Raw genomic sequence first — 27008 nt, forward strand, 5'->3', positions numbered from 1 at the left:
TTTTGGTTATACAGAGCCCTTTAAGGATATATTTATAAAAAACGTACAGATTTTTTTTTTAAAAAAAAAATATATATACAAAAAAAATTGAAAATTTTTCGGTCCCTATCTTGGTTTAGACCCTGAGCGCAGGCCCACCCTGCACTTGTTCAGGGCCGGCTCTGTCTATATGACTGACTCGTCATTGATCTTCGGATAATCTCTCTCTAGTGTGTGTATAAGCCGCCACTATTACATCTATTGAAGCATTAAATTGAGAAATATAGGTTTTTATAATATAATATAATATAAAGTTATGCAAATTGAAGAGAACGATATTTTGAAATATCCAATGCCATGTGTATTTGTATCAAAATATAAAAAAACAAATAACAACTCAATAATCCACTTAGCACCACTAGATGCTAGTCTTCCAAGTCAACGTCAACTCCCTTTTTCTACATTGTCATCTTCCTCTCATTAAAACAAATAAACCCAATAATAACTACTATTATTCAATTATATTCAATCTGATCATTTGTAACCAGCATCAATGGATTCCACCCTTGTTTTCTCTCTCATCATCCTTCTCTCTCCTCTCTTCATCACTTCCTCATACTCACAATACACCTTACCAGACCACCACTTCATCAACTGTGGATCATCTTCTTCCTCCAACTTCACCGGCAGAACATTCATCGGAGACGACAACCCGGCCACGTTTACTGTCTCTGGTGGCGTTACCGCGGGCAACCCGGCATCCAGTTTGCCCACAATCTACCAAACAGCAAGAGTTTTCGCTAAGAAATCATGGTACTGTATATTAGAAAGAATATATTAGTTACAGTTTATCCATGTTAAAAAAAGTTACGGTTTATTAATAGGAGATATCATTTGACTAGGTTTCGTTGTACTATTACTACTATTTGAATTGCCTAGCTGCCGACAATCCGCTGCCAATTTTCTAACAATCTACCAAATACTATTAGAAAGAATATATTAGTTACGGTTTATCCCTTGTCTGTTAAAAAAAAGTTACGAGGAGATATTATTTGATTGGGTTTCGTTGTACTATTAGTACTATTTGAATTGCCTAGACAACCCAATTCCCTGACAATCTACCAAACAACAAGAGTTGTACCGGTAGAAAGAATATATTAGTTAAGGTTTTTTGTGATGATATTTGTATAAATAAGAGATGCTATTTGATCACGTTACTATATTGCGCTATTATTATTATCTTAATTGCCTCACCGCGGAACCTGATTGTCAATTCTCTGACAATCATGGTACTATTAGAAAGAATGTATTAGTTAAGGTTTTTTTTTTTTTTTTTTTTTTTTTTTTTTTGTGATAGCATTTGTGTGAGTAGGAGATATTATTTGATTAGGTTTCGTTGTACTATCTTTATTATGTGATATTGAATTGCCTCATAGCCAACACCACTGTCAATTCTTTGACAATCTACCAAATAGTATGAGTTTTCACTTAAAAGTATGAGGTTAAGTTATTATATAAATGGGTTAAGATACAAACTGGCTTAATGTGAGAAGTGAAGGGATTTTTATTTTGTTTTATTTTTTTTTTTTGAAATTTTTCCCATCTTATTAATCACGTATTTTAGTCTTAAAATCTAAAAAAAGTCATGATTTTACACTAGGAGAGTAATTGTAATTACTCTATAAAATTACATAACTATTCTACTGGTGTAATTACTCTATAAAATTATATAACTATTCTTTTTTACCTTTTACCTTTTATTTTTTACTTTTTTATACATTTGATTTTTTTAACGGTGAGAATCTTTAACTTTAACACGTAGTATTTTATTCCTTTTTACTCTTTTATACATTTGATTAATAATACACAATACCTTACAGGTTTTCAATGATCCATAATGTCTTACACGGTTTTCATTATTCCACAGGTACGAGTTCCAGGCAGACTCGAACAACACTTTCGTGATGATTCGCCTTCATTTCTCCCCATTTCTTTCCAACGGAATCGACTTATCGAATTCAAAATTCGACGTCTCAGCTTCCGGCTTCCCTCTGTTATCCGCCTTTAGCGTCGGTAACACGTTACAAATCAAAGACTTCATAATCCCAATTGGATCAGAAACACATTTCAGAATTGAATTCACACCCACCAGTCAATCATCCCCAGCTTTCATAAACGCCATTGAAGCTTTCACAACACCATCTGACTTGTTCCGCCAAGGCGTTAGTTTACCTCGTGTATCGCCTGCAGGGGACAATGGTAACGAGAATAACTTATCGTCATCATTTGCACTCATCCCACATTATAGAATTAACGTTGGAGGACAAAACATTGAACCCGAACGTGACACTTTAAGAAGAAGTTGGATACCTGATGATCCATACATCTTCCAAAGTGTGCCAGCAAAGAACATTAGTTTCTCCGGCACATTGATGTATAACGGACAGGGTTCTAGTCCACAAGATGCTCCTGATGATGTATATAAAACAGCGAAAGAACTGACCAACAGTTTGGTTAATGTAACATGGAATTTCGAGGTTAGTAAGAGCGCGATGTACCTAGTTCGAGCTCATTTTTGTGACATTGTAAGCACAGGCCTTGTTGACGCGAATGCCGGATTCAACTTCTTCGTCTACAGCCACCACAAGGAGGAGATTCAACCGGGAAATAGAATGAACGCGCTGCAAGCTCCGTTTTATGTTGATACCGTGGTGGATTCGGTTGATTCGGGGTTTTTGAATGTTAGTATTGGCGCGGTTAGAGGTGACAACCAGACCGCGTTGTTGAATGGGCTTGAGATTATGGAGTTAGTGACGAATTCGGGTGTGGTTGATCATGGAAGCAATGGGAAGAAGAGCAAGACATTGTATATTGTGATTGGAGGTGTTGTTGGAGGTGTGGCTTTGGTGTTGGTGTTGTTGGTTGGTTTTTTTATCGGGTCGAAATGTGCGAAGGCGAAGCCGGTGGTAGGGGTAAAACCGGAATCTAACGCGGGGCCATCGCACGGCCGGAGTTCATACACCACCATAAATATGGACTTTACGATCACCCACTCGTCGCCGATGCCTAATTTGAATCTTAGCCTTCGGTTTCCGATTATTGATATCTTGAAAGCAACAAATGGTTTCGATGAGAGGTTATTGATCGGAAAAGGCGGGTTTGGGAAGGTCTATAAAGGAACGCTTCCCGATGGTGTGATAGTCGCGGTGAAACGAGGCGAAAAAGGACACGGGCAAGGTAGACCCGAGTTTGTGACGGAAATTATGGTGTTGTCGAAAATACGACACCGTCATCTCGTAACTTTGATAGGGTATTGTGACGAAAGATCCGAGATGATACTTGTGTACGAGTTTATGGAAAAGGGTACCCTTCAAGATCACTTATACGACGAGAACAAAGTTCACCCGAAGCTTTCATGGACTCAGAGACTCGAGATTTGCATTAGCGCGACTCGAGGATTACATTACCTTCACACGGGATCAGATGGAGGTATAATTCACCGTGACGTCAAGTCAACAAACATCTTGCTTAACGAAAACTACGTTGCAAAAGTTGCCGATTTTGGGATATCGAGGTTAGATAACGTGGACGAAACTGAGATTTCGTACATCAAAGGGAGTTTCGGGTATTTGGATCCCGAATACATAAGATGCATGAAACTGACACAAAAGTCAGATGTTTACTCTTTTGGAGTAGTGTTACTTGAAGTGCTATGCGCGAGACCAGCACTCGATAACACACTTCCTCAAAAGGAAGCGAATTTGGCGGACTGGGGGATCAAGCATATACAAACCGGGAAAGTGGAGGCGATAATGGATCCGTATCTCATAGGTACAATAAACCCGAATTCGTTAAGGAAGTTTTTGGATACGGTTGAGAGGTGTTTGAAAGACACGGGAGATGAGAGGCCGAGCATGATCGATGTGCTATGGGACTTGGAATACGCGTTGAAGCTTCACCAAATGTCTGTGGACAAAGAGCCGTATGAAGATAGCACGATGAATACGTCGTTGGAGTTGCCAATGTCGATGATTCATCGCTTGCCTTCTAATGCCAACGACGATGATTCCCAAGTGAATGATTATAGCCGGGCCACGAACTTTCCGACTGAAAGTGAAAGCCAAGTATTTTCCCAATTGAACATGGGTGAAGCTAGATAGCACATATGAGCAATCAAGGGGTGTTACGTAATGTTGGTGGTCATTTGTGATTATTTGTACTATTTATTTTGATACATGTAATATGTTGTAGATGGTGTTTTTGGGTGACAGGTGAATACATAGTGTGTCAAGAAATAGGAAATCGTGTAAGAAAAGAAAAGAAATGTACTTTTTTTTTGTAGCTATATTTGAATAATGTGTTTTTGTTAAACTTGGTATTGATAATAGCATTTGTTTTTTTTTTTTTTTTTGAGTAAATTACTTTTTGAGTCTCTTTTTTTATGTGTTTTAACCACTTAAGTCTAAAAACAAAAAGTTTAAAGACCTGAGTTCCATAAGCATTTTCTTTAACCATTTGAGTCCAAATTTCTAACCCAGATAGAATTGAATTTTATTGTTAAGTTTTGTTAAATGATCAAATTACCCCTATAAATATATATAAACTAGTTTGCATACAACCCAGTTAGAAAAGCTCCCCCCTCTCTCTCTAACAATGTGTTCCTGAGTTAAGTTAAAGAGAGAAAAGAAATGATTCTTTTTCTTTTCTTTTCTCTTCGGTTCTTTCCAAATTGGAAAGATTAATTTTAAACAAAAAATATCTTATTTTCTCTTCTTTTCCTCCCTTTAATGAGACTCTGGAACACAACTAAAAATTATTTTCTTCCAAATCTTTTCTTTTCTCTCATTTATTTAATGAAACTCGGGAACATAGCTAAGGGATCGTTCGTTAGACATTAACTCGTTCCCTAGGCAAGGTATCCAAAATCTCAAAGATGTCATTGAACTTATAAACTTAAGAGTAAACTTCCATTTTGTTCCCTGTGGTTTGGTCACTTTAACGGTTTTGCCCTAAACCTTTAAAAATAGTCATTTTACTCCCTGATCTATGAAGCTTATCTCTATTTCACTCCCTGCCCCTAACGCCATTCAATTCAACTGTTAAATCCTGGTCACATGCCCCTCACATGAGGGGCATTTTAGTCTTTTCCTATATATATACATACCACACATATAACAAATTCAGTATTTACTCTCTCTCTCTATAAGAGCTCCCTATCTCTTCTACACCACCGGACACCGCCCGTCACCCACCACCCTAGTGCCACCACCTGCCTCCACCACCACGACTCTATCTCTCTCTAATAACCTGTCAACACCATTTTATCCCTCTGTTGAGAGTTGGTGCTAGTGACAGTAGGTGGTGGTGGTTGTTGGTGGTGAGAAATTAGGGTTTTTAAAAGGCAACAAGATATCAGTTCTTAAGAGGGAGGATGGGAAAAGACAGATTTGCCCCTCATGTGAGTGGCATGTGACTGGGTTTTAACATTGGAAATGGATGTCGTTAGGGGCGGGGAGTGAAATAGAGATAAGCTTCATAGATCAGGGAGTAAAATTGCTATTTTTAAAGGTTTGGAGCAAAACCGTTAAAGTGAGCAAACCACATGGAGCAAAATGGAAGTTTACTTTAAACATACATTCAACACCTTTACCCGCAAACAACAAAGGATTAATATTTGCACTCGAATCAATATAGAGACATTGCAAGAACATTCCTCCTGTTTGCTTCCCTGTTCATCACTTTACAAAAGCAAAGTATGAAATCAAACTCAAAACCGAAACAAAAACTCACCGCCAGTCCTCCCCTTCCTCGCGAACATCGGCACGTTCACTGGCGCCGATTGCTGAAATCTCACCGGCATAGAGTGAGACACGTCTCGATCTAACTAATTAGGCCTCGGAATCGACGGAATTAACCGCGACGATGACGGAGAACCGACCGTAGGGTTTCGGTTCAGCACATGGAGATTAGGTTTACGGCCGTTGTTTTTCGGCAATGTGGCGAGAATTCCGAACGTTTCCTGACGTCTGCTAGGGTTTCGGTTGGTTAATTTTGTGACATCCCAGGAAAATCAGTGAACAATACAGTTTACCTAGCTTCCTCAGTGAGTGCATACCAAATTTCGGGACGAAATTTCCAATTAGTTGGGGATAATGTGACAACTCGTACTTTACCGTCTCGTACATTACGTGTAACCATTGAACTAGTGTGATTACGTGATTATATTAATTGAATGAATGTTGTGTTATGTGCATGATGTTTACTATGTGTACATGTATGAATCGGACCGCACAACACTAGACACTTGAACCGCACAAGCTCACAACACCCACACAAGGCCGTTTGGGCCTCATCCTTGTACACGGAACCTTGGGCAGCCCAAGAGAGGGTTCGGCCCACCCCTACCTTAGCCGATTGACATATGGGAATGTTGTAACCATTCCCCACTTTTTACAAAACTACAACACACACACAACAAACCCTACTTGCTCTCTCTCTCTCTCGGCTTGCTTAGGACCCGACGGCACAAGACCATCCGATCATCCTCTTGTTCGGATCACATCTCTTTACTCGTAACCGGTTAGTATGTTATCCATTGATGTGTGTTGAAAATGCTCGGCATGTTAATGATGATTTGGTTTGATGTTATGATGCATATATGTGATTCTTATGTGCATGTAAATCGGATTTGTTTCTGGATTGATGTTAACCGAATGCTTGTTAACCGGTTATAGTTTCATAGGTATCGAATGGTATGGTAAATGTGAAACCGAATAGATGTTAACCCGGATATCATGTTCTGTTAGTTTAATTGTTATGAGATAGTTGATTATTAGATGCTTATGTCCAGAATTTCGGATTGTTCATATGATTGATTGATGTTTAAAAAACGGTTTCATGATTGTTAAATTGTTCATATATTTGGTGCTAGGGTTCATAAGGATTAGCGTTGATTTTCCCTGTTTGATCTAAAAAGTTCCCGGATAGAAACTGTTAGTGATTTGAATTTTTGGAAACTGATAATTGATGGCATAAATGTGTATAACTGAATTGCATGAAATCAGGAAACCAGTACATACGCACGGTTGCGAGTCGGTACCTCCAATTACGACTCGAAACATCACACCGACACAGCAGCACGAGCCGCAATCATGGTTGCGAGTCAGGTTGCGACTCGTAACCAAACCATGATGAGCCGAGACCACCCGTTGCGACTCGTATTCAACTGTTGCGACTCGAGATCCCCGTTGCGACTCGAGATCCCCGTTGCGACTCGAGACCATCTTTGCATATCCACTGTTTTGGGCCTACACTGTCACGGGCCCAATCTTATGACTGTTATGTTATTGGACTGCTTATCTGTTGGGCCGATATGTTATTTGGGCTGATGTGTTATTTGGGCGGATTACCTTTGGGCTTAGACATTGGATCGCACATGAATGTTAATGCTATGCTCTTACCTGCTCACATGCATACGTGATAGTAACGTGTTAGTTGATGTGATGCATACGTGTACTACCTTAGTCAAAACCTGACTTGATTAATAACCATGATAGGACGTGGTTGACCATTTCTAGCTTAACTATACTCTTTGTGTATCTGCCGAGCAAACCAAGGTGAGTTCACACAGCCAAGGCATGGGATTCCCGGGTTGGGAATTGGGTTGGATATGTTGAATATGGAATGATTACTCGTACTTACGCATTCTCTAGACTATAGACCATCGTCCTCAGGATAGTCAGGACACGTTACGTAAAGCCTACGTAACCCAGTATTTGCCATTTGTCTCCCGGGTCGGGAGGACACGTTACGTAAAGCCTACGTAACCAAATACCATCTACTGGCTTCCGGGTCGGAAGGCCACGCTGCGTAAAGCCTACGTAGCCCCCACGCGTACCATGTCCTCGGGGAAGGGCACGTCACGTAAAGCCTACGTGACCCTGTACGTATTCCTGTTCTCGGTAAAGAAGAACACATGGTCGGAAGTTAGTCTAGTAAGTACCGTTAATGAGAAGCCCTCATTAGCCAGGATAAACATGGGAAGCCCCCACCAGTAATATGAACACAAGGTTTGGGAAGCCCCCACCTTTAGTACACACTAGTATGGGAAGCCCCCACTAGTTAAACTTATGCACTATGTTATGAACTTACTTTCTGTGAACTCGCTCAACTAGTTTGTTGATTATTTGCTGCATGCCTTGCAGGACCTTAGGTACATTATGGAGCTTGCACAGGGAGGAGCAGGTCGTTGTGGGATACGGATCATGAACTTATTCTGAACTATAACTATTTTGAGATTACATACTATGCTTCCGCTATTTAAACGATGTTTGGTTTTGATACATCAATCATGTCATGATGATTTATATTGATTACTTTTATTATTAAATGCTATGTTTGATATGATTGATGGCTTGATCCTGGTCAGTCACGCTCCCAAGCGGTGGTACTCCGCGGGTGGATTTTTGGGGGGGGGGGGTGTGACAGATTGGTATCAGAGCCATTGGTTATAGAGAACTTGGTTTTTAATATGGGAAAATGTTTTTATTAAAACCGGACTATAACCAGAACAGTACTCTCAACGATCCACAACGACGCTTCGCTCCATGTGCAAGACTCGACATCCTAGGTAATAAGGTTTATGTTTATTGCCTGTTTGCTAGAACTGTTTAGAACTTTGCTCGCATTACGCTTAGATACACATGATACTATAGCATGAGAATCCCTACGTGCTTACACTTTTCTGTCATCGCCCTATTCGCGAACCATTCTTACCTATGCTACTTGTTACTATGAAGATCATGTCTGGACGAATCAACATGACACAAGCCCAGCTAGAGGCTCTCGTTCAAGCTCAAGTTGCTGCGGCAGTTGCAGCAGCTCAAGCAGGTCAACACGCGCAGCAGCCAGTCTGCACATTCAAGAACTTCATGGACTGTCGTCCAAATTCTTTCAGCGGCACCGAGGGGGCAGTGGGACTCCTCCATTGGTTTGAAAAGCTAGAATCAGTATTCGAAATGTGCGAGTGCCCTGAGGCTCGCAAGGTCAAGTTTGCTACTGGCACTTTGGAAGGAATAGCACTGACTTGGTGGAACGCCCAAGTTCAGATCTTAGGGTTGGCAGCTGCTAACGCCACCCCATGGAACGAGTTCAAGGAACTCATCAAGCGTGAGTATTGTACACGTGAAGATATTCACAAGCTGGAAGACGAGCTGTATAATCTGAAAATGGTTGGATCAGAGATTGAAGCGTATACTAAACGGTCGAATGAGCTGGCCGTTCTGTGTCCTACTATGGTGGACCCTCCCTACAAGCGTATTGAGATGTATCTCAAGGGTTTGGCGCCAGAAATTCAGAGCCACGTGACGTCGGCTAATCTCGATAACATCCAGGAAATCCAGCGTCTCGCTCACCGTATCACCGATCAGGCAGTGGAACAGAATAAACTGCCTAAGCGTGTTAGTGCTACTGCTAACGTCACCACCTCAGTTACTCCTGCTACATCTGGTGACAGTAAAAGAAAATGGGATGGAGATTCCAGCAAAGGTTCAGCGACTGTTCAGCCACAAGCTCAGCAGCAGAAGATCGATCACTACCAGAGTCCCAGTCAGCAATCCTCTGGCGGTCACAGACAGAGGAGATATCAGGGTAGTCAACCTAGGTGCCACAACTGCAACAGGCATCACCACGGCCCGTGTAGCAAGGGTCGTTGTCAAAGGTGCCTCAAGATGGGTCACGAGGCCAAAGACTGTAGGAGTCCACGGCCTGCGAATCAGAATCAGCAGCCTCAACAGCCAGCTCCACAGAACCAGCAGCAGCAGCAGCAGCCACAGCGTGGAAATCGGGGATGTTTCCAGTGTGGGGCTGAAGGTCACTTCAAACGCGATTGCCCTCAGTTGAACCAGAACCGCAACAACAACAACAACCAGGGTAACGGGAATAACAACAACGGGGGAAACAACAACAACGACAATGAAGCTCGTGGTCGTGCATTCGTACTAGGTCGAGGCGACGCAGTGAACGATCCCAACGTGGTTATGGGTAAGTTTCTCCTCGACAATATTTACGTTACTGTTTTGTTTGATTCGGGTGCGGATACAAGCTATATGTCTGTGAAAATGTGTCAACTGCTAAAACGAGCACCAACACTTTTACCCACCAAACATGTAGTAGAGTTAGCTAATGGTAAAAGTCTAGAAGCCACGCACGTAGTTCAGGGTTGTAATCTTATCTTAGCTGGTCAAGCCTTCTCTATTGATCTCATTCCCATAGTTTTGGGTAGCTTCGACGTCGTGATTGGGATGGATTGGTTATCCCAACGCCAGGCAGAAATCTTATGCAGCGAGAAGATAATTCGTATTCCTCGTTCGGGTCAGGAACCTCTCGAAGTCCAAGGCGAAAGGAGTGGTGCTGTGGTCGGCATCATCTCTTTCTTGAAGGCTCAGAAATGCTTACGTAAGGGTCACACTACCATCCTGGCACTCGTTACAGACGCATCAGTGAAAGAAAAGAAATTGGAGGATATTCCAATTGTACGTGATTACCCTCAGGTGTTTCCTGAAGACTTACCTGGCTTACCGCCTCATCGTCAGGTCGAATTTCAAATCGAGCTCGCTCCAGGAGCAGCACCCATAGCTCGCGCACCATATCGTCTAGCTCCATCGGAATTGGAGGAATTGTCAAAGCAGCTACAAGAGCTCTTGGAAAAGGGTTTCATTCGTCCAAGCTCTTCGCCTTGGGGAGCTCCAGTACTCTTCGTGAAAAAGAAAGACGGTACGTTCAGGATGTGCATCGACTACCGTGAACTCAACAAGGTGACGGTGAAGAACCGTTATCCTCTTCCGCGCATCGACGACTTATTCGACCAGTTGCAAGGGTCGTGCTACTATTCGAAGATAGACTTGAGATCTGGGTATCATCAGCTGAGAGTCCGGGATGAGGACGTCTCCAAGACTGCATTCAGAACTCGTTATGGACATTACGAGTTTCTTGTCATGCCATTTGGGTTAACGAACGCGCCTGCCGTATTTATGGACCTTATGAACAGGGTGTGCAAACCCTATCTTGACAAGTTTGTCATAGTATTCATCGACGACATTCTGATTTACTCCAAGAGTCAGGAGGAACACGAGCAACATCTTCGCCTTATATTGGAACTTCTTCGGAAGGAACAGCTGTACGCCAAGCTTTCTAAATGCGACTTCTGGCTTCGCGAAGTCCACTTCTTAGGCCATGTGGTAAACAGGGATGGGATCCATGTCGATCCATCCAAGGTAGATTCGATCAGAAACTGGCCTGCACCGCGTACGCCAACGGAAATACGCCAATTCTTGGGTTTGGCGGGTTACTACAGACGGTTTATTAAAGACTTTTCGAAGATTGCTCAGCCGCTTACGTTACTGACACAGAAGGGGGTTACCTATCGCTGGGGAGAGCCCCAGGAGACTGCTTTTCAGCACCTAAAGGATAGACTTTGCAGTGCACCTATCCTCTCCTTGCCAGAGGGCACAGATGACTTCGTGGTATATTGTGATGCATCCATTCGGGGACTTGGATGTGTGTTAATGCAGCGCGACAAGGTTATTGCTTACGCCTCTCGTCAACTCAAGGTTCATGAACGCAACTACACGACGCACGATTTAGAGCTGGGAGCTGTTGTTTTCGCGCTTAAGATATGGCGACACTACCTGTACGGTACCAGGTGCACGATTTACACCGATCACAGGAGTCTCGAGCATATCCTTAAGCAGAAGGATTTGAACATGCGTCAACGAAGATGGGTTGAACTACTAAACGATTACGAATGCGCCATCAAGTACCATCCAGGCAAAGCCAATGTTGTGGCTGACGCCCTCAGTCGAAAGGACACCTTACCGAAGCGCGTGCGAGCGCTACAGCTGACGATTCAGTCTAGCCTTCCTGCACAGATACGAGATGCTCAGGCAGAAGCATTGAAGCCCGAAAACGTCAAGGCTGAAGCCTTACGCGGCTCACGACAACAAATGGAACAGAAGGCAGACGGCGCCTACTATGTAACAGGGCGGATTTGGGTCCCACTTTATGGCGGTCTACGCGAACTTGTAATGGATGAAGCACACAAGTCTCGCTATTCGGTACATCCAGGGTCAGATAAAATGTACCACGATATCAGCACTACTTATTGGTGGCCTAGCATGAAGGCCCACATCGCTACGTACGTTGGAAAATGCTTGACCTGTGCGAGAGTCAAGGTCGAATATCAGAAACCAGCTGGCCTACTTCAGCAACCTAAGATACCACAGTGGAAATGGGAAGAAATTTCCATGGATTTCGATACAGGCCTACCTAGATCCCAGCGTGGGAACGATACGATATGGGTGATCGTGGATCGACTCACTAAGTCTGCACACTTCCTGCCGATTAAGGAAACGGACAAGTTCTCCACTCTCGCAGACGTCTATCTTAAAGAAGTTGTTTCGAGGCACGGAGTGCCCACCTCTATTATTTCGGATCGCGATGCACGATTCACGTCAGAGCTATGGCAAGCGATGCACAAATCTTTCGGCTCACGGTTAGACATGAGTACAGCATATCATCCTCAGACCGGTGGGCAGTCTGAGCGAACGATTCAAACACTTGAAGACATGCTTAGGGCATGCGTTATCGACTTCGGCAACGGCTGGGAAAAGCACCTCCCATTGGTGGAGTTTTCGTACAATAACAGTTACCATACCAGCATTCAAGCCGCTCCATTCGAGGCATTGTACGGACGTAAATGCCGGTCACCTCTCTGTTGGGCAGAGGTGGGGGATAGTCAAATTACGGGTCCAGAGATTGTAGTGGACGCCACAGAAAAGATAGCACAGATACGACAACGCATGGCGGCAGCACGCGACCGTCAGAAAGCCTACGCGGACAAGCGTAGAAAGCCTTTGGAATTTCAGGTCGGAGACCGGGTTTTACTAAAAGTTTCACCCTGGAAGGGTGTGGTACGTTTTGGCAAACGGGGCAAACTGAATCCGCGGTACGTCGGACCATTCGAAATCTTAGAAAAGATTGGCAAGGTAGCCTACAAGTTGAACCTACCAGCTGAACTCGGAGCAGTTCACAACGTCTTTCATGTATCGAACTTAAAGAAGTACCTATCAGATGAAAACCTCATCATTCCTTTTAAGGAACTCACTATCGACGAGCGGTTGCAGTTCGTCGAGGAACCAGTAGAAATCACGGACCGGGATGTGAAGGTCCTCAAAAGCAAGAGAATCCCTCTTGTTCGAGTTCGTTGGAACTCCAAACGTGGCCCAGAGTACACCTGGGAACGCGAAGACAGGATGACAGAAAAGTACCCCCAGTTATTCGAAACCAATGCAACCACTACTGAGGCTGAAGCTACTACTTCGGAATTTCGGGACGAAATTCCAGATCAACGGGGGGAGGATGTGACACCCCAGGAAAATCAGTGAACAATACAGTTTACCTAGCTTCCTCAGTGAGTGCATACCAAATTTCGGGACGAAATTTCCAATTAGTTGGGGATAATGTGACAACTCGTACTTTACCGTCTCGTACATTACGTGTAACCATTGAACTAGTGTGATTACGTGATTATATTAATTGAATGAATGTTGTGTTATGTGCATGATGTTTACTATGTGTACATGTATGAATCGGACCGCACAACACTAGACACTTGAACCGCACAAGCTCACAACACCCACACAAGGCCGTTTGGGCCTCATCCTTGTACACGGAACCTTGGGCAGCCCAAGAGAGGGTTCGGCCCACCCCTACCTTAGCCGATTGACATATGGGAATGTTGTAACCATTCCCCACTTTTTACAAAACTAAAACACACACACAACAAACCCTACTTGCTCTCTCTCTCTCGGCTTGCTTAGGACCCGACGGCACAAGACCATCCGATCATCCTCTTGTTCGGATCACATCTCTTTACTCGTAACCGGTTAGTATGTTATCCATTGATGTGTGTTGAATATGCTCGGCATGTTAATGATGATTTGGTTTGATGTTATGATGCATATATGTGATTCTTATGTGCATGTAAATCGGATTTGTTTCTGGATTGATGTTAACCGAATGCTTGTTAACCGGTTATAGTTTCATAGGTATCGAATGGTATGGTAAATGTGAAACCGAATAGATGTTAACCCGGATATCATGTTCTGTTAGTTTAATTGTTATGAGATAGTTGATTATTAGACGCTTATGTCCAGAATTTCGGATTGTTCATATGATTGATTGATGTTTAAAAAACGGTTTCATGATTGTTAAATTGTTCATATATTTGGTGCTAGGGTTCATAAGGATTAGCGTTGATTTTCCCTGTTTGATCTAAAAAGTTCCCGGATAGAAACTGTTAGTGATTTGAATTTTTGGAAACTGATAATTGATGGCATAAATGTGTATAACTGAATTGCATGAAATCAGGAAACCAGTACACACGCACGGTTGCGAGTCGGTACCTCCAATTACGACTCGAAACATCACTCCGACACAGCAGCACGAGCCGCAATCATGGTTGCGAGTCAGGTTGCGACTCGTAACCAAACCATGATGAGCCGAGACCACCCGTTGCGACTCGTATTCAACTGTTGCGACTCGAGATCCCCGTTGCGACTCGAGATCCCCGTTGCGACTCGAGACCATCTTTGCATATCCACTGTTTTGGGCCTACACTGTCACGGGCCCAATCTTATGACTGTTATGTTATTGGACTGCTTATCTGTTGGGCCGATATGTTATTTGGGCTGATGTGTTATTTGGGCGGATTACCTTCGGGCTTAGACATTGGATCGCACATGAATGTTAATGCTATGCTCTTACCTGCTCACATGCATACGTGATAGTAACGTGTTAGTTGATGTGATGCATACGTGTACTACCTTAGTCAAAACCTGACTTGATTAATAACCATGATAGGACGTGGTTGACCATTTCTAGCTTAACTATACTCTTTGTGTATCTGCCGAGCAAACCAAGGTGAGTTCACACAGCCAAGGCATGGGATTCCCGGGTTGGGAATTGGGTTGGATATGTTGAATATGGAATGATTACTCGTACTTACGCATTCTCTAGACTATAGACCATCGTCCTCAGGATAGTCAGGACACGTTACGTAAAGCCTACGTAACCCAGTATTTGCCATTTGTCTCCCGGGTCGGGAGGACACGTTACGTAAAGCCTACGTAACCAAATACCATCTACTGGCTTCCGGGTCGGAAGGCCACGCTGCGTAAAGCCTACGTAGCCCCCACGCGTACCATGTCCTCGGGGAAGGGCACGTCACGTAAAGCCTACGTGACCCTGTACGTATTCCTGTTCTCGGTAAAGAAGAACACATGGTCGGAAGTTAGTCTAGTAAGTACCGTTAATGAGAAGCCCTCATTAGCCAGGATAAACATGGGAAGCCCCCACCAGTAATATGAACACAAGGTTTGGGAAGCCCCCACCTTTAGTACACACTAGTATGGGAAGCCCCCACTAGTTAAACTTATGCACTATGTTATGACCTTACTTTCTGTGAACTCGCTCAACTAGTTTGTTGATTATTTGCTGCATGCCTTGCAGGACCTTAGGTACATTATGGAGCTTGCACAGGGAGGAGCAGGTCGTTGTGGGATACGGATCATGAACTTATTCTGAACTATAACTATTTTGAGATTACATACTATGCTTCCGCTATTTAAACGATGTTTGGTTTTGATACATCAATCATGTCATGATGATTTATATTGATTACTTTTATTATTAAATGCTATGTTTGATATGATTGATGGCTTGATCCTGGTCAGTCACGCTCCCAAGCGGTGGTACTCCGCGGGTGGATTTTGGGGGGGGGGGTGTGACAGATTTAACGGAATCTGACGATCGGAACTTTTTGTCCGGCAAGTTGCAGAAATCAAGAGGGTGGAGGTCCTGTTGGTGCAGAACGGAATCTGACGATCAGAGAACTTTAGAGTTTTAAATCTTTTGTAAACATATGCAATGTCTGGATAACATCTCCTAAATATAAATTCTCATATAGAATTAAGGGCATGTTTGGTTAAGTTTTTTGAAAATAACTTATTGACTTATTAGCTTTTTGTAAAAGTCAGTATCGAGTGACTTTTTGGAAAAGTCACTTTTCCCCTCACATACACCCTCATTGCCAAACATCATTTTGGAGCTTGTGATTTTTCAAAAAACCAATAAGTCAATAAGTTGTTTAAAAAAGCTTAGCCAAACATGCTCTAAGAATCATTGCTTACTCAAAACGTCTCACAAGGATTTTTCTTTTCTTTTTTTTTTTACAAGAACCATCAACAAATTCAAGCTTATTTTTTTTTTATAATAGACAAGTTAACACCTGTGTGGTGGTGATAGGGTGGTGTTGGTGGGCTACAACCTACAGAGAGAGAGAGAGAGGGGGGAGAGAAGAAGGTGGAAATTTAGAGAGAGAAAGAGATAAGGAGATATAGGAGAGATAGAGATTTTTTGTAATTATAAGGGTATTTTGGTTATTTAACAATACTTAACTAAAATATTATAACAGTGTTAAAAAATTGGACTCAAATGGTTAAAGAAAATGATTATAGGGACTCAGGTCGTTAAACTTTTTACTTTTGGACTCAAGTGGTTAAAACACATAAAACACAGGGACTCAAAAAGTAATTTACCCTTGTTTTTTTTAATATGTTAATATATAGGGCTGTAAACGAACTGAACGTTCAACGAACAGTTCGGGAACCATTCGGCAGGAAGTTCGTTTATGTTCGTTCGATTAACTTAACAAACGAACACGAACAAAAAGTTCTGTTCGGTTAGCTTAGCGAACGAACACGAACAAAGGTCTCGTTCGTTCGACTGTGTTCGTGAATGTTCAGTTACATTCGTTCGTGTTCGTTTGATTATATTAAAAAATGATAAATATAAACTTTTTATCTAAACATATTGAAAACTTGAAACCCTGTCTTTTTTTTTTTCTAAGTTAGCTAAAATTTGGGCATTCAAGGCATTTTTTAGGATAATTATGTCTAAGTTAGTTAAACTTGATTCATCGTTTGTGGTTGTAGTAGACTTCTTGTGTTTTAATTTATCATTTGATAGTTGTATTTAAACTACTTATTTCCAACGTTTTATGTTAATAATGTTTTTATTTTTTACTTTCAAGTTAAATGTTCTTTACGTTCGTTTGTGTTCGAGACCAGTGTTTACTAACTGTTCGTGAACAACGGAATTTTCTTAACGAACGAAGACGAACATAAACTTATGCTCAGTATACGTTCGTGAACAGTTCGCGAACATATTAATTCCCTTAACGAACGAACAAGAGCATGACCTTGTTCGTGTTCCTTCGGTTCGACAATATATGTTCATTTGCACAAATCTATCTACTATAATAAAAGAAACCAAGTTTTGAACACATGTCATTCATTGAAGGTATATTTAAATCTATACTTATCTTATATTAAATAAATAAATAAATAAAAAATTAATATTAAATTTTATTGTATTTTAATAAAATATTATCCTCAAATCTAAATTATTAATTTAATATATTTTTAAAACAAATACCTCTCTTTCCTACTTATCTTATATTAAATATATAAATAATAAACTAATATTAAATGTTATCCTAATTTATTATTTTTTTTTTATTATTTGGTATACAAAATTATATTTATTCAACTCGTGTAAAATGAAGGGTTTTTAAAAATATAAATATTTTATTATTTACTATAAATATAATTTTTTTTTATTATTTACTATACAAAGTTACATTTATATAACCCGTGTAATACACGAAGTTTTTAAAGATATAACTTTTTTATCATGGTAGATTTTTCAACCCGACTATACATGAGTTTTTTAAAGATATGACATTTTTAGTATTATTCCATATATAAATAAGCAAACTTTTTGTGCATAACCATTTGTAATTTGTGTTTTAAGAGTTTTTCAAAAAAAAAAAAAACTTGATTTTTTAAATTTATCCTAAAGGTTTTTACCTTTTTGCAATTTTAACCATACATAATTTGTTTTTTTAACTTTAACCCAAACTTTTCATTACTTGTAACCCAAAGGTTTTTACCTTTTGTAATTTTAACCCTACATAATTTGTTTTTTTAACTTTAACCCAAAACTTTTCATTATTTGCAATTTAACTTCACAACTTTTGTCACTTATACTTTTCATCTTTGACAAATTTTCGGTTTACGTATAGTTCTTAATTTTTCGAGTTAATACGACGCAACGTACAAGTGTGGTTCAACTTTTTTATGTTTTGTTTCAAAATTTGCAAGTTAATACGACGCAACGTACATGTGTGGTTCAACGTTTTTACCTCTATTTTTTCATGTTTGACAGGTTCGTCGCAATACGCAGATCCTAGGTCGAGTCAGTGTTGGTGGTCGATAACGGTTGTGTGACAATAGTACTATTTGACACCGTTTTACGCCCCGCCGCAACGCGGCATGTGCTTTGGGTGTTTTCTAAAGAAAAAATGGTTATGCATATGGTTGTCGTAACCTTGGCTTTGGGGGTTTCCAAAAAAAGTTGATTTTTTTTACTTTTCACCCAAAAGTATTTCATAAATTACTTTTAACCCAAAACTATTTGTTTTTTTTTACTTTTAACCCAAAACTTTTTATATTTTGCAATCTATCCTCACACATTTTTTTACTTTCAACTTGGTCCTTTATAGTTTTCATTTTCCACAAATTTTTCGCTTTATGCTTGGTTCTAAATTTTGTAACTTAGCACATCGCAACGTGCGTCTTTGGTTTAACTTTTTACGTTTCGTTCTAAATTTTGCGAGTTAACATGACGCAACGTGCGTGTGTGGGTGAACGTTTTTACATCGTCTATTTTTCATCGTTTGACAGATTTAACATAACGTGCGGGTCCTAGATCGACTTAGTCATAACTAAAGAATGCGGGTCTCAATCCTAGTTTAATATACAAAATTACATTTATTTAATCTGTGTATAGACATGATTTTTAAAGATATAACTCTTTTTAGATCTATTCAACACGTGTAATATACGGGGTTTTTAAGGATGTAATTTTTTATTATTTGGTAGATTTATTCAACCCGATTATACATGGTTTTTTTTAAAGATACGACGTTTTTAGTATTTAGTATACAAAATTACATTTATTTAATCTGTGTAATACACATGGTTTTCAAAGATATAACTTTTTTATTATTTGATATATAAAATCACATTTATTTAATCCGTACAATATACGACGTTCATAAATATATAGCTTTTTATTATTTAATATATAAAATTACATTTATTCAACCCATGTAATACACGGGGTTCTAACCTAGTGTGGACATATAATAATACTAATGAGATACATGGCATAAAATATTTATGACTAACATTACAACTTAATGTATATCTCGTTTGAGTAGAGATTGCACTTGCATATTCGAGCAGTTTACATTTTATCAACATTTCAAAGAGAACTCGAATTATTAGTAACCAACACCCAAATTAAAAATACCAATTCGTACAACATTCTCCAAAGGGTGCTCGGGGTGGTCACGTTATAGCAACGAGTGATTGCACACCGCCGCAAGTATGCTATCACTCGTGGATGGATGTAACACGTGATGTACATCGCGAGTGGATAGGTCATAGATGTGAGTGATGGTGGAATTGTTTGAGGAATATAGGAATATAGCATATTCATGCAGGGCCCGCAATTAAAAAAAACATTTTTATATATAAATACATCAAATGTTTACCCATTCATTTTATACACTCAAATTCACATCTCAACTCTAAAAATCCTCTACCCTTCTATATTTTATAGTTTTTAGAAAATACCTATTGGGATATAGAGTACCCAAGTACAATTCCGACTCGTCTAGTTCGTCGGAATCTACGGGTTGTGTTTTGGAATTTTTTGTAAAGAAGGCTGGGCTCGCGGAGCTTGAAGATATGGGACGGTGGAAGAAAAAAAATAGTTCGTCGCGATTGGGAAGAGGCTAATGAAGTTCTAATGAATGATTACTTTGTTGAAAACCCAAAGAATAATGGCGATACGTTTAGAACACGGTTTCGTATGTCAAAAGAATTAAGTATCAGTACTTATTTTTCTTGTTAGTTGTATTTTTTTAATTTCATTCCTTTTATGAATGTTGGTTTTTATTTGTTTTAATTTTATATCTTACTATTCTATTGCCTGCGTGAAACGCGGTTTCAAATAAAAACTAATCATTTCTCTTCAAATTTAATACTATGTAAAAATACATACATTGGAAGACAAAAGAACAAAATTATTCCAATCCTGAAAAAAACTTTCTTGTAGACCACATTATTAATCTTGCTTTAAGCTATGACTTTGACCAACTATTCTATAGCACTGGGCTTCTAATTTCAATATTAAGTGGCGGTTTCTATTTTAAGTGTAAGTGATAAGGACCTATATATAAGCTTAAGGTCGTTGATGTTCACATTTTCCGCTTGTAATAGATTAGTATTTTGTTTCTATTTCCTGATTTTGATATGTCATTGGGGTTGTAATAGATTAGTATTTTGTTTCTATTTCCTGATTTTGATATGTCATTGGGGTTGAAAGATCAAGTTGCCAAGTTGGAAAATTGTTAATATATAACCAACCCTGCTTCACGAGTTCACTTGCATGTTTATTTCTACTAAATAATGGTTTGGTTCTTGATAGCATTTTTGTTTTTGGAAAAATTGTTTTGCGCCCTCACGGCTTCACAAGTCTCTAATTTAACATACAAGAAGTACACAGAATCAACAGAATGCCTTCTGACTCCAACTATTTTTGCTTTTCAGTAATTCATCCATTTCATCATCATCTTCGATCTCCTGGATCTTCATCCTCTTCACAGCCTGCGCATCATCACTACGAGTCCCACCATTTGCATTCGGGACTTCAATCAGTATGTCAGACTTCTGCCCCGTTGCAGCATTCACCAATCCACCATTCTTCTCCACCCTGTAACTCAACCCATCCCCATTCATGCCTGCATCTATATACACTGCTGTGTTTTCATCAATATCTTCTTTAATCAACATCTTTGATAATTCAGTCACAACCTTCTTTTCTAGCCACCTCCTGATTGGTCGTGCCCCATAGACCTACAAAGTTAAAACATGTCAGCCCAAATGATCATTGCATACAAATGTGTAAACCAATTATAGTCAGTCGACAAGATTTGGACGTGTACCGGATCATTACTCTCGCTTAATATAACATCTAAAGCGGTTTCTGTAACTCCCAAAGCAATACCCCTCCCAGCAAGGCAGGCGACCACATTTATGTTAACGAGAAGGGCAATTCGATCATTTTATATGGCCGAATTGCCCTTCTAGTTAACAGAATTACATATAAAATGACCGAATTGCCTTTCTCGTTAGTAGAAAAAATGGTTGAAGTTAACCCAGTGGACTAAAATGGCAACAATGAAACCTTTTTGAACCCACATGCGAAAAATGAAACATTTGAACTAAACTGCCAAAATGACCCAAGCCACAGAGACAAAAATCACATTTAGTTACAAAACCATAGGCGTAGCATAGTAGGGGCCGGGGGGGGGGGGGACCCCAAAACTTTTCGCTTAGTAATGTCCTATGTAGTTTTTGTATAGAATTTTTTAGATATATACGTTTTCTACCCCCTGTTTTATAATTTTTTATGTCTAATTTTAGGTTCAGTGACTTCCGACCCCAGTCGAAAATATTAAGTTTCGCCACTATCCAGAACATTTAGATTTTTCTAAAATAATCTTTCATCTATTTTCATGCTCACTTTTAGATATTTTCATTTTAGATTCCTACGACATTGGTCATTTTTATACAAAATTATCACCAAACATGTCGGCCACCTAACCCCCTCCTTTTACCTTACTAAATTCCATAATCACTCTGTAAAATCAATCAATCGCCATTGTTGTCCCTCTAACCTTCGTCCCAATGACTCCACTGTACACACTAACCACCACACTCCTCACACTACTCATCACCTGCTCCACTTCCACCGCCGACGATGCCTACCCATCTCCATACACCACCACCTGCGACCTCAACAACATTCCCACCCCTATCCGATCAGAAGTCTACGACAACGGTCGTATAATCGACATAACTCACCGGTACCACCCTGAGATGCCGTCATGGGGATCGGACGAGGGTCTTGGACAGTTTCTCCGGCTTCCGAACAGTATGAAAAACGGGTCACGGTCCAATGTTTCTGAGATGAAACTGGTGACCCACACTGGGACCCACGTGGATGCTCCTGGGCACATGATTGATGAGTATTTTGATGCCGGGTTTGATGTTGATACGCTTGATCTTCTTGTGCTTAATGGTCAGTTTTTTATGGGGAAAGATTGTTGGTGTAGTTAAGGTGTTTGATGAAATGCGTATGTGAAAAGGTGGAATGATATTAAATACCCTTTCGTTTGATTTAGATGTTTTGCTTTTATTTTTGAGCAAGAAGACTGATTGTAGACATGATTTTGACACCAGAATATTACCAAAATTGTCAAAATTGAGAAAAAAAATTCAATTTTTAAGAATTGATGTCGAAATTAGGGATTAACTCGGTACTGTACCGCTATCGAAATTACCGATCCCGAAAATCACAAAAAATGATAGCGGTGGCCGGACCTATAGTATAAGTAACCCAATAGGGCCTCCAACAAAAAGAAAATTTATATGTAAACTATCAATATTAGTGTAAATTTATATATGTAAATTATTAATATTAGTGTAAATTTATTGTTTTAGATTTGTTTGGTTTCTTATACAAACTAACCATTCTGTGTTATAGTTGTGTTAGATTTTTGATTGTTTCCAAATACGGATAAAGGAGTACTCTTTATAATAATAAAAAAAGGAAAAAAAGACCCCAAAATTTCATTTTGCCTTGGGTCTCCAAAAAGGTTGGAACGGCCTTGCCGGTACCGAAAGTGCTTGGTTCGGTACAATACGGTGCAGTGGCTTTGTAAATCAAGCAAAAATACTGGTATCGTACCGGAAGTACCGATCTTGAAAATGGGAAAAAGTGGGTACCGAAAATGGCCCGGTATGGTTCGGTACAGGGTACCATTTGTTCATCCCTCGTGTAAATGTAGCCTTCACCAAAATAGTCGGTCCTCATATCCTTCTATGAGAACCCGCCACATCTGCTGACTAGCCTAACTTTAAGCTAAGACGGCTAGGAAAGCGCCGGCTAGGCCTGCACTTTTGGTGATAATTGCTAGCTAAGCCCATGCTTTAGGTGAAATGTGCGGGCTAACCGTGCCTTTGGATGCCCGCTAAGGCTTAGCCTGCACTTTTGGGGACGACTAAATTTCCATGTCTTCTATTTTTTGAATTTTTGGTCAACTTTTGACTATTTTAGTAATTTTCTCTTTTGACATTGATGGTTTGAATTTTTAAACTTCTGTATATATGCAAAAGATTTTTTAAAAGCTTGAATCTTCTATTTTTTTGACCTTTTATATATGCATAGGTTTCTTGAAGGGAAAATGACGACAATCCCGGTTTGAATAAACTTTTTATCCTCCATATAACCATTGAACTTTTCTTTTAAGTTTTGTCAATTTGACTGTTATGTATAATTACATCCCATTAAGTTTGATAATATAATTAGTCAAAATGTATATTCTGACTATCTCGATGTAAATTACCAACTATCTCGATGTAAATTACCTGTTTATTAATAAACAAAAATGTATATTCTTTATTAGTCAAAATGTCACATGAATTTCCCTTTTTTAGATTTTTTTTTTAAATGGCAAATGTTCTGTTACTTTACACCAAGAATTCTAAATTACTCCATTGCCCAGGTTTTTTTTCCCTTTATTAGTTATGAAGAAGATTTCATTTCATGTCAAAAGTGCATCTCTTTCCCTTGTTGAACAATTGAGCTTCAAGTTTGTTCTGCTCGTTGTCTTGCATCAAAATAGCCTAAACGAGCATTGTATTTCAGGCTCGAGCTTGGGCTCATTAAGGCTCGGTTCATCCGAGCTTATAACCGAGCTGATCATGAATAGCTCTCGAGCCTTTGGCCTTGTTTACACCCCTAGTTATAAACTTGGTTGAAACATAGTTCTGAACGCTTTTTAACCATTGACACAAACTGAGTTTCTAGTATGCTCTACCCCTCTACATTTTTCTTGTCATATACTCTGTACGTTAATCTTGATGGGTACGGGTCAAAGTCGGGTCAACAGAAAGTTTTTTAGTCACATGTGTTTAATTAGATCATGGGCCAGTTTTTGTTTATTGGGTCAAATAAAAGAGTGACTCTTTAGATAGTGGGAGCATGTTTATTTATGTCGAGTCTATTCAGTTTTTCGTGATGTTGCAATGAAATTGTGTCTCTTTATGCAGTAAAACTTATTCTGTTCTCGAGTTTGGTTTTTGTGTGTTTGAAGCTTGAAAACCCAACATACTCATAATTCATCCTTATAATTTTATATTTTTCATCCTTAAGGAAAAAAAATACATGTTCTTTGAAAAAACTTATAACTAATTTTACGTTTCTTTTTTTTTTTTTTACTTTACAGGCCCAGCGTTACTAGTTGATGTTCCAAGGGACAGTAACATAACAGGTACTTGTTCAACTATAGTGCGTTACCCTGTAATCTGAAGTTGTTGGCGTTGGTCAACAAAATGTATTTACATGTTCAATACGTAACCAGTTAAGTAAATAAGTGCGTGAATCGCATAGACACTTATACATTTTACTTCACATGTGATATATAAGACGGTTTCTAACTGCCTCTCTTTCTTTCTCCCACTGCACGTGATTATCTTCCGTGTGTGGATGAGTGAGTCTTCTTCAAGCAACTAATTTACTAATTGATATGCAAATTGACTTGTTTCAGCTGAAGTTATGAAGTCCTTAAACATTCCCAAGGGCGTACAGCGTGTGCTTTTCAGAACATTAAACACTGATAGGTAATCTCCTCCTTGTTTTGTATATAAAAATGTTAACTAAATAGGAGAGTACTTCCAGTTTACTTAAATCTCTCTCTTTTGCTGAGATTTACGAGTCATCATGTTTCAGGCGGCTGATGTGGCAAAAGCAATTTGATACAAGCTATGTTGGATTCTTGAGGGATGGAGCCCAATGGCTTAAGGACAACTCCGACATTAAACTTGTTGGTAAATCTCTCTCTCTCTCTGTCTCACTTGGTTATGTATTATGGGTCTGTTAACCAAGTTTGTTATTTATTATAGTTAGAGTAAACTGCCAAAATGGTCCCTGAGGTTTGGTCACTTTTGCCACATTAGTCCAAAACTCAAACCTTTTGAATCTGGGTCTCTGTGGTTTCAATTTTGTTGCCATTTTCATCCAAAATTAAAATCTGGTCAGATCTTTCAGTTAACATCCAGCTTTGATGTCTTTTTTTCTTCCTTTTAATAAAGGGCAAAATGGTCTTTTAACATTCTATTTTAACAAATTAAAAAAACCAGACCATTTTGCCCTTCATTAAAAGGGAGGAGAAAGACAAAAAAACTGGATGTTAACTAAAAATCTGACCAAATTTTGTTTTTGGATGAAAATGGCAACAAAATTGAAACCACATGGACCCAGATTCAAAAGGTTTGAGTTTTGGACTAAAATGGCAAAAGTGACCAAACCTCAGGGACCATTTTGGCAGTTTACTTTTATAGTTATCTTTGTTTTAAAAGGCGAGAGGCGCACAAAAGCAACGGGGTCTAAAATTGAGGCGCGAAGCGCAAAGCGCAAAAGCAGTGGGCTTTTCGTACCCGAGGCGCAAGATGTTTATATAATTTTTTTATATATCCCATACATATCCCATAGGTTTTTAGCTTCCTTTAACCAAAATATAGCTATAAGTAAGGCTTTTATACCATTTTAATTACATGTACAAGTCAAAAAACCCAAGGTACAACATTTTTATGCAGTAAAACGTCTAAGTTACATGAGGCGCGCGCCTCAGGCCAAAAAGCCCACAAAAAATCATCAAAAAATGCGCCTTTTGGTCGCTTCCTGTAATTACACTAGGCGAGAAGCAAAAAAGCCCCAGGCCCTGCGCCTTGTTGCGCCTTGCGCCTAGGGCGCGCTTTTTAAAACCAAGATAGTTATATTACTATTTGATTTATCATTTATCTTTAAGTTGTTATTCAATGCACAGAAAATAATATTCTTCACCAATTATCCAGTCGTTTGTTGTGACGTTTTAGGTATTGATTACTTATCAGCTGCTGCATTTGTTGATTCTGTAGCTACTCATCGTGTCTTCTTTGAGAGCAGGGTAAGTCATCAAGCAATATCAATTAACAATGTACTTATGGAGGGTAAAGATGACCGTTGTTCTGATCAATATCGTTTGTGTGGTGTCAGGATATCATACTTGTTGAAGGTTTGAAACTTGACGATGTAGAAGCGGGAATATACAGTGTCCATTGCTTACCATTGAGGTTACTTGGAGCTGAAGGATCTCCCATTAGATGCATCCTTATCAAGTGATACTATATAGTAGTAGCCATTCCACGAAAACCGCTCAGCCTTGGCTCCTGACATCTCAAACATGTTGCAAAAGCTCCCTTTGGTTCTGTTTGAGAGCAGTGATACGGTGTTTAATGATATTTAGGTTCAGCTTTTGTTCGTCGTTTTCTTTTAACTTGGTTTCATGTTCTAAACCGGTTTTAACTTCTTGTTGTATGCTAACCGTCGTTCTTTCATCATATTTATACGAAAATATACCATGATCAGCTTTGCATTCTTTCATCTTTTATCATGTCACTATGTTCTTGTATATGCTCAAGTCTTGGTTCTCTACTAGTAGCCTTAGCAACCGGCATCATATGCACCAAAATTTTGTCCATAACCATAACACAGTCATGTCATGTAGTATCTGATTGTTACAACAGTTTGGTTTTGGTTAAAGGGTGGTCAAACCCGGTTTTGGCCCAATACAGTTCGGATTAGAAACCGGTTTATAAAGGGAAAAGGATCGGATCGGTTTGAAACTAGTTATATGCGGTTCAATTTAGCTTTAATTGGTTTCAACAGAGGAGTTC

General features: G+C 39.6%; 2 protein-coding genes across 3 annotated transcripts; both read left to right on the plus strand.

Moving 5' to 3' along the window:
- Positions 1-491: 491 nt before the first annotated feature.
- LOC110899321 (probable receptor-like protein kinase At2g23200) lies at positions 492-4383 on the plus strand. Its single transcript, XM_022146208.2, has 2 exons — positions 492-792; positions 1907-4383. Exons 1-2 carry the CDS (start codon positions 533-535, stop codon positions 4137-4139), a joined length of 2493 nt encoding a protein of 830 aa, XP_022001900.1. The 5' UTR covers positions 492-532; the 3' UTR covers positions 4140-4383.
- Positions 4384-21797: 17414 nt separating this feature from the next.
- Positions 21798-26715, plus strand: LOC110899323 (cyclase-like protein 2). Of its 2 annotated transcripts, none has more exons than XM_022146213.2 (6): positions 21798-22311; positions 24521-24565; positions 24842-24914; positions 25024-25121; positions 26148-26239; positions 26329-26715. In XM_022146213.2, the coding sequence occupies exons 1-6, from the start codon at positions 21918-21920 to the stop codon at positions 26452-26454; spliced, it is 828 nt and encodes a 275-aa protein (XP_022001905.1). In that variant the 5' UTR covers positions 21798-21917; the 3' UTR covers positions 26455-26715. The 2 variants fall into 2 exon arrangements, with proteins under 2 accessions (XP_022001905.1, XP_022001906.1); XM_022146214.2 differs by having other exon boundaries at positions 21799-22311; positions 26169-26239.
- Positions 26716-27008: the final 293 nt, after the last annotated feature.

The sequence above is a fragment of the Helianthus annuus genome, chromosome 13 (assembly GCF_002127325.2).
Source record: "Helianthus annuus cultivar XRQ/B chromosome 13, HanXRQr2.0-SUNRISE, whole genome shotgun sequence".
NCBI classification, from domain to species: Eukaryota; Viridiplantae; Streptophyta; class Magnoliopsida; order Asterales; family Asteraceae; genus Helianthus; species Helianthus annuus.

Excerpts from the sequence above, each read along its gene's own strand:
- LOC110899323 (XM_022146213.2), top strand. The coding sequence starts at position 21,918 with ATGACTCCACTGTACACACTAACCACCACACTCCTCACACTACTCATC. Across the intron at positions 24,915-25,023 it reads AGAACATTAAACACTGATAG|GCGGCTGATGTGGCAAAAGC; the intron begins GTAATCTCCTCC and ends ATCATGTTTCAG. Across the intron at positions 25,122-26,147 it reads CTCCGACATTAAACTTGTTG|TCGTTTGTTGTGACGTTTTA; the intron begins GTAAATCTCTCT and ends CCAATTATCCAG.
- LOC110899321 (XM_022146208.2), top strand. The coding sequence starts at position 533 with ATGGATTCCACCCTTGTTTTCTCTCTCATCATCCTTCTCTCTCCTCTC. Across the intron at positions 793-1,906 it reads GTTTTCGCTAAGAAATCATG|GTACGAGTTCCAGGCAGACT; the intron begins GTACTGTATATT and ends ATTATTCCACAG.